General features: G+C 49.5%; 1 protein-coding gene across 1 annotated transcript; it reads left to right on the forward strand.

Moving 5' to 3' along the window:
- The first annotated feature begins 2059 nt into the window (after positions 1-2059).
- On the forward strand, positions 2060-5921 carry LOC121858171 (silk gland factor 3-like). Its single transcript, XM_042354385.1, has one exon. It carries the CDS (start codon positions 2115-2117, stop codon positions 3300-3302), a length of 1188 nt encoding a protein of 395 aa, XP_042210319.1. The 5' UTR covers positions 2060-2114; the 3' UTR covers positions 3303-5921.
- Positions 5922-6752: the final 831 nt, after the last annotated feature.

Genomic DNA, 6752 nt, shown 5'->3' on the forward strand with positions numbered 1-6752 from the left:
AAGCTGACGCGTTCACAACATCCCTCCTCACTATAGGCCGCCGTCCCTTTTACAACGGTCTCATAAGCGAGTCTACGATGCCCGGTGCGTTCACTTAGTCTACAACACGTTTATAACCCCCGAACACAACAGGACGAGTTCAGAAGGCACTATGAAGGTGTCAAGTTGATGTGGCACTTCCTTACAGATACTGACTATACCTGGAAAGTGCCACATAGGTAAGGACCCCACCGAGTAATTTTTTTTAGGTAGTACACACACATTAACCATCGGAAAGTAACGTAGGTAAGTAAGTACCTCGACAGAGTACAAACACAGTTACTGTCTCATAAATACTGCCGATACTCGTAATAAGTACTTTCCGATCCTTAGAATGACAAGAGATTAAATCATCGCTTCTGTCGCATACTCACCATCGACCGTCGGAAAGTGTCCCCCTTTCTTCTTTCCTCCCTCCGTAATAAAAGATTAGTGTAAGTACCGCCAGTGACACACACACACACACACACACACACATACACATGTACTGCCAACCCCCGTCCCGGACAGTGCCGTCAATAAGATTAATCACACATTAATTCACTCACCCGATAACTGGACAGTGTCAAGAGTGGGGGAGGTTGAATCACATCAATACGAGGTACTATACCACTGCTACTACTTACCACCGGGAAGTACCGAAAGTACACAGACACAACATGAAGCCAAGTCTCTCAACACCCCCAAAATAACGACACACTTAACACACTCTTAAGACACTTGCGAAAAGTAAAAAAAAAAATAGACCAATCACAATCGAAGTAAACAATATATAGACCAATCACAATCGAAGTAACAATATATAGACCAATCACAATCGAAGTAAACAATATATAGACCAATCATCACTCACTGCAACTTCGCCAGTCTCTCTCTGTCTCTCTCTTCTTTATCTCTTAATCCTTTCTCTCTTCTCTCCCTCCATTATCAAAAACGAGTAAATATAAAAATAAAAACAATTCACAAAAGAGAGACGAATTTAAGAAGTTCATGAATCGCGTATCATAAAGCCACTTCGAACCAGAGTCTCGAAGCTTCATTTCTCTTAACACGGAAACGGTCGAAAAATAAGTGTTTCGAAAAAAAAAATCGCCCACAAACTATCGCGGATGTAATGACCGGAAGTGGATTGTAATTTGGGGGGAAAATGGCGATAAGGTTGTCGTAATGTAGTTTTTAAGAAATACAACAATACGTAATGGAAATAGATTTAGTTCAAGGATACGAGAGGGGCAGAAAAAAACCGTGGCGGTAATTGCGACAAGGATCCGGTACAACAACCCTTCCTAACCAACCCTAAAGAAATCCTGCCGTTTTTTCTTTCAATAATTTTCTCTCCATCTAAAAAAAGAAAAAAAAAGGAAAATATTAGCCTAAGATGTGACTGACCGATTAAAAATTATTTACTCCGAGTTATCATAATCCTTTCTGGGAGATTATCAAGTTATTTGAATAATTGGTTGTTGCGTGTGAGTGATGGTGGCCGTGGTCATGCGGGAACCCACCTGCCGGGAGTAGGCGGAGAGCGGCGGCAGGACGGCACGCGCCAGGCCGGGCTGCCGCCAACCTGCGAGTAAACAAGCAGCGGACACTAGGGGGAGGAGTCAACCTTCTCCCCGCCCATCGCGCCGTACATCACTCTCCAGCCATGTTGGCCCCGCCCACACTCACTCGAGCGGAACATCTGCTTCTTTCCTCGGAGAATTTTCGGAAAAGACAATCGATTTTGTCGTTTCTATATATCCTCGCACGTCCTAGAGCACGGTACAGAAGCGTCCAAACAGCCAAGAGAGAAAATCATTCGAAGGAATGGACAGAACTAAGTCGGGACAGAAAACACCAACAGTATCCGTCTACGGTTCCTGTCCGCTAGCGCACCAATGAGGTGACGGGGTAGCATGACGTCACGCACTGCTAGGTTTCAGGTCCACTACCAACCAATCAGCGATGGCTAGCGCTTGAGGGCGGAGCCAGCCACTGTTGGTAGATCGTAGCGCGCAAGTGTACTTCAGTTGTGAGTTTGTAGGCAGAGTCGCGGTCAGACTGTTTGCAAGTCTGATCAGACTTGCTGTGTAATGGCTACAACAACTTACATCGCATCAAGTGCAGTGTGTTCTGATCCAGTCAGTGTGCCAGACTGTCTCACCATGAACATAGTGAACAATCCAGGGTATGGGCGTGAGGCCCACGAAATGAAGTATATGCCCCAGCACCAGGCGCCCATGGCCCACAACCCATGGGTGGGTCTTCCTCCGTCAGACCCAAGTCACTGGGCCATGCACTCACACCCGGGTCTTCACCAGGATATCAAGCCTCAACCGTCAGAAGTGGCCATCCACCACCGTCCAGTCCATCATATGACCCATGGCTGGCAGCCGCCCGTCTCCTCGCCTTACAGCTTGGCGGCGGGCAACGGCGGCTCTCCGTTGGGTCACCACTACATCAACGGCATGATGCCCCACCAGATGCACCCTGGGCACCTGAGAGACATGCCCTGTGAGTCCCCCGGCACGCCAGACCATCACATCCACCACGAGGTCGAGGAGGAGACCCCAACCAGCGACGACCTCGAGCAGTTCGCTAAATCGTTCAAACAGAGGCGCATTAAGCTGGGGTTCACACAGGCGGACGTGGGACTCGCCCTCGGCACCCTCTACGGCAACGTCTTCTCCCAGACCACCATCTGCAGGTTCGAGGCTCTACAGTTGTCATTCAAGAACATGTGCAAGCTGAAGCCTCTCCTGATGAAGTGGCTGGAGGAGGCAGACTCTACCACGGGCAGCCCCACCTCCATCGACAAGATCGCCGCCCAGGGGAGGAAGCGCAAAAAGCGGACCTCCATAGAGGTGTCCGTGAAAGGGGCCCTGGAACAACATTTTCACAAGCAGCCAAAACCGTCAGCACAGGAGATCACACAGTTGGCAGACAGCCTGCAGCTGGAGAAAGAAGTAGTGCGAGTGTGGTTCTGTAACAGACGACAGAAAGAGAAGCGGATGACACCTCCAATAATCGGCCAGGGCCCCGACGGTCAGGGTGTCAACGGTACCCCACCAGGTCCGGGTCAACAGATCACGCCCACGCCAGACTACGGACAGCCCAGGTCAGTAGAACTTCCCCGGGAACTAAAGTACACAGGCTACACCCACCAGACGATGCATGGGTCCCCTACACACCTCCCGCCCCAACACTCCCCGCCAGGACCCCTACTCTCACCACAGATGCCACCTCATAGCGTGGCGCCTTCGCACGCGGTTTCCCACTGATGGTCGCTAAACCTGTGGCAGGAGCCAGCGTACTGACCAGCACCCAGTGGGAACCGCGAACGTTCCCCCAGGACTCTACCTGCCGCCCCTCACTATAACTCAAGCCTCCAACAACACCTGCAGAGGCTGAGTTTAGAGGGGCCGTGGCGCTGACGTTCATAAAACGTCTGTCGTCGCTCCTGCCGGCAGTAGGAGAGTCCCATGCACCTCTAGTCCCCGGGCCGGCCAGCCTGGCCCTTCCTCGGGAAGAGGGGCGGCCCCCGAGCGGCCAGATTGTCAACACGAAGCCAGATTAATATTTACCAGAGAGAAACCTGGTGTGTCCATATATGTGAAAACTCCTTCAGTGATAAACCTATTTTATGTAGACTGACCTCGAGCTGAGCTGAGGAAGTGTGTATAAAAGATGAACCTTTAGTAGATCCATCATTCCATACTTCGCCAGACATTCCATAAGCTGGTGTGACTGACTGACTCTCCTCAGAGCGCTCTTGTCACACATATTCCTCAGTGAGACGATAAGTAGTAGTGTAAAGACTGAGCTTCATATTACGTGTGAACATTATGTAGCGGTTACCTCGAGTTTTTTGTGTGCGTGTTTGGAACATTCCAGTGGTGGTGAGTGGCGGGTGGCAGCTGCTGCGGGCGGGCTGCTGGGCGGCCGCCGCCCGACACCTGGCCCCGTGGGCGGCCTGTGGGCGGCCTCCGCACCGCCCACCCACACGCCACACTCATTCTTATCACGAAATTAAAAAATTGGGTGGCGGTGCTGGCGGGGCAGGAATGTTGTGGGTCCGTCCGTGCTGACGAGCCGACCGCCACTCACACACCCGCTACACCTCCCTCACTACACCGCCCTGCCGCTACACACACACACATCGGACCAGCTATTTCTATGTGGCAAGTAGAAATTATCTCTTGGGAACTATTTCTGTGAGTGGTGAGGGCGAGGAGCGACCATCTGGTGAGTGTTGTGTGGCCGCCCGTGGCTCTGGCCGCCGCTCGCCACCGTGTACATAGTCACCCGTGTAAATACTGGAGAATCCGTGACGGCGTCCGCTAGCTGGCGCGCCGCACTTGTGATATGTCTCAAGAGCTGAATTTATAATAATTTCATTGTAATATATGTATCATTCATACTTAGATTAACCCCCTGAGTATATTTAGTTTGTGTTGACTGTTTCCCGCTGCTGCTAATACGTCGGAGTGGGCCAGGTGCAGGTGCGTGCGGTCGTGATGTACTGTAGTGGTGTACAGTAAATGCCTCCGTGCCGCCGTCGCCCGCGCCTTGCCATCGCTGCCGCTGCCATCCTTGTCGCCGCCGCTGCTGCCACCGCCGCGGCGCCCCTCACCGATCCGCAGCAGTGGCGGGTGGCCGGTGGTGGCGGCTCCCTGGCGACCCACTGCAACCCCACGGCAACCCAAGGCAACAACGTCCTCAACCTTCAACAAACCGGATTCCGCTGCGACGGGAGCGCCTTCTGGGACCCGGAGAAGCTGATCCACCTGAGAGACTCACCACCACCACCACCTGTGATCGTTCCCGGGAGACCCAACACCAGCTGGGGTTATCCCGGGGGTGCGTGGCTGTGTGCAGCGGTCGGTGGGGCGCGGACCGCTGGCCAGCTGCGAGGTGTGAGCTCCCCTCCTCCACCTCCCCTGCTGCACGGAGGACCCGCCACACTTCCCACCGTTGTCTGGCGCCCCTCACTCCACAACTCTGCTCTCCCCTCCACGTCTCCCACCGTCGCTCTTATTGACCCGTCGACGCCGCCTACTTCGTTAAGGGCGCCTGTGAGTCGCCCCTTCCTGCAGTAGAGCAACCCCTGAGCTCCTCCTGCTGCAACGAGGGGAACCTCCATGTCCCACACGAACCCTTGTGGAGTCTCCCCTTCCTGCAGTAGAGAAGCCTCAAGGTTCCTCCTGCTTCATCAAGGAGAGTCTCCCAGATCCAACAAGAGCCGTTGTGTGGGTTCTTCCCGGTGTCCAGCAGAGGAGGGGGATAGGTGAGGAGTTGTCTGTCCCTCCCCAGTGGCTGCCCACCGTCTGCTACAACAGTGGGTTTTGGTGGGTGAGGATGTGATGGCTCAACAGTGTGGGTTGGTCGGGTGGTGGTGGTGAGGATGGCCACCCGCCCGCCACTCTGAGTGTTGTGATGATGGTGGGTGACACAGGCGGGCGCCCCTGCTCAACGCCGCACCCTGTCTGTGTTTGTTATATTAATGTTCTGAATGTCTGTACGAGGCTCTATAGTAACGTAGCTGGTATGGTGATCCTGACCTCAACCTCACGACTACATACCGCTATTACTGTTGTAACTACAATTACTACTACTATCATGTAGCCCCTCACGGGTATATTAAAAAAAAGAGAGTTATGAGGACTTATATTAGTGCTATAATGATTTCATTCATACATTAACGAAAATCGTCTTGATAGGAACAGAAAGAACATTTTACACATGTGAACTTTGTTTGTGTGTCAAAGTACAAAGGATCACGTTGACAACAAATTTAATAATCCACGTAAGAAACATTACTTGGAAATCTGTAGTCAAGAAATATGTACATAACCTTGTATTAAACTTATTATGAATAATAAAAGAAAGATTTGTCTATACATTTGGTTTAATTTTACACCAGATTATCAACGGAAAGATGACATAGAGAATAGTTAAAGAAGATTACACATTAATACAACAAAAAGAATCTGGATAAAGTAATAGTCTTTATTATTATATCGTTTATAAGGTTATACACAGCTTCTATATAAAGATAACACAGATAAAGAAAGATTATTATATACTACTGAAGAAACAGAAAATACCCCGAAAAAAAGAATATATAAACAAAAAACAGAAATACAAACCACAAGAAAACACCAAAAAAGAGAGAGGGAACGAAAACAAGAACAAAGGACAACAAATAGAAGAATCAAAACAAAGACAAAAATAATTCAAAAAATGAAAGAAAAAAAATTACAAACACAAATCAATTATTTTTTCTTAAACATATTATTTATTTACCAAGAGCTAAGAGCTACAAGGGTCTATAGTCGCTTACAAGTCGTTGATCAATATATTACAGAGAATTGAATCCATATTGTATAGCCATTACCTACACGGATCAACACACATACTCCCCCTCCCCCCCACACAATAACCCCCTACCCCCCCACACACAATCACCCCCTACCTCCCCCTTACACATACACCTACACAACTACCTACAGTGTGATTGGTCGATGTCTTAGTGTATAGTGTAGTAATATACACTTGTTATTCATTATCTCATCTGGTGTTATATTAAGTAACTCTATTATTTATGTTATTATATGTATTTAAGTTGTAATATAACCAATAGTATTTTGTAACGTACTACATGTTACCATTTACCTGACAACCACTACAGGACATTTCTACAACATACAGTACACCTGTAAGGGGGTTTA

The sequence above is a fragment of the Homarus americanus genome, unplaced genomic scaffold (assembly GCF_018991925.1).
Source record: "Homarus americanus isolate GMGI-L3 unplaced genomic scaffold, GMGI_Hamer_2.0 scaffold46807, whole genome shotgun sequence".
In the NCBI taxonomy this organism is placed as follows: Eukaryota; Metazoa; Arthropoda; class Malacostraca; order Decapoda; family Nephropidae; genus Homarus; species Homarus americanus.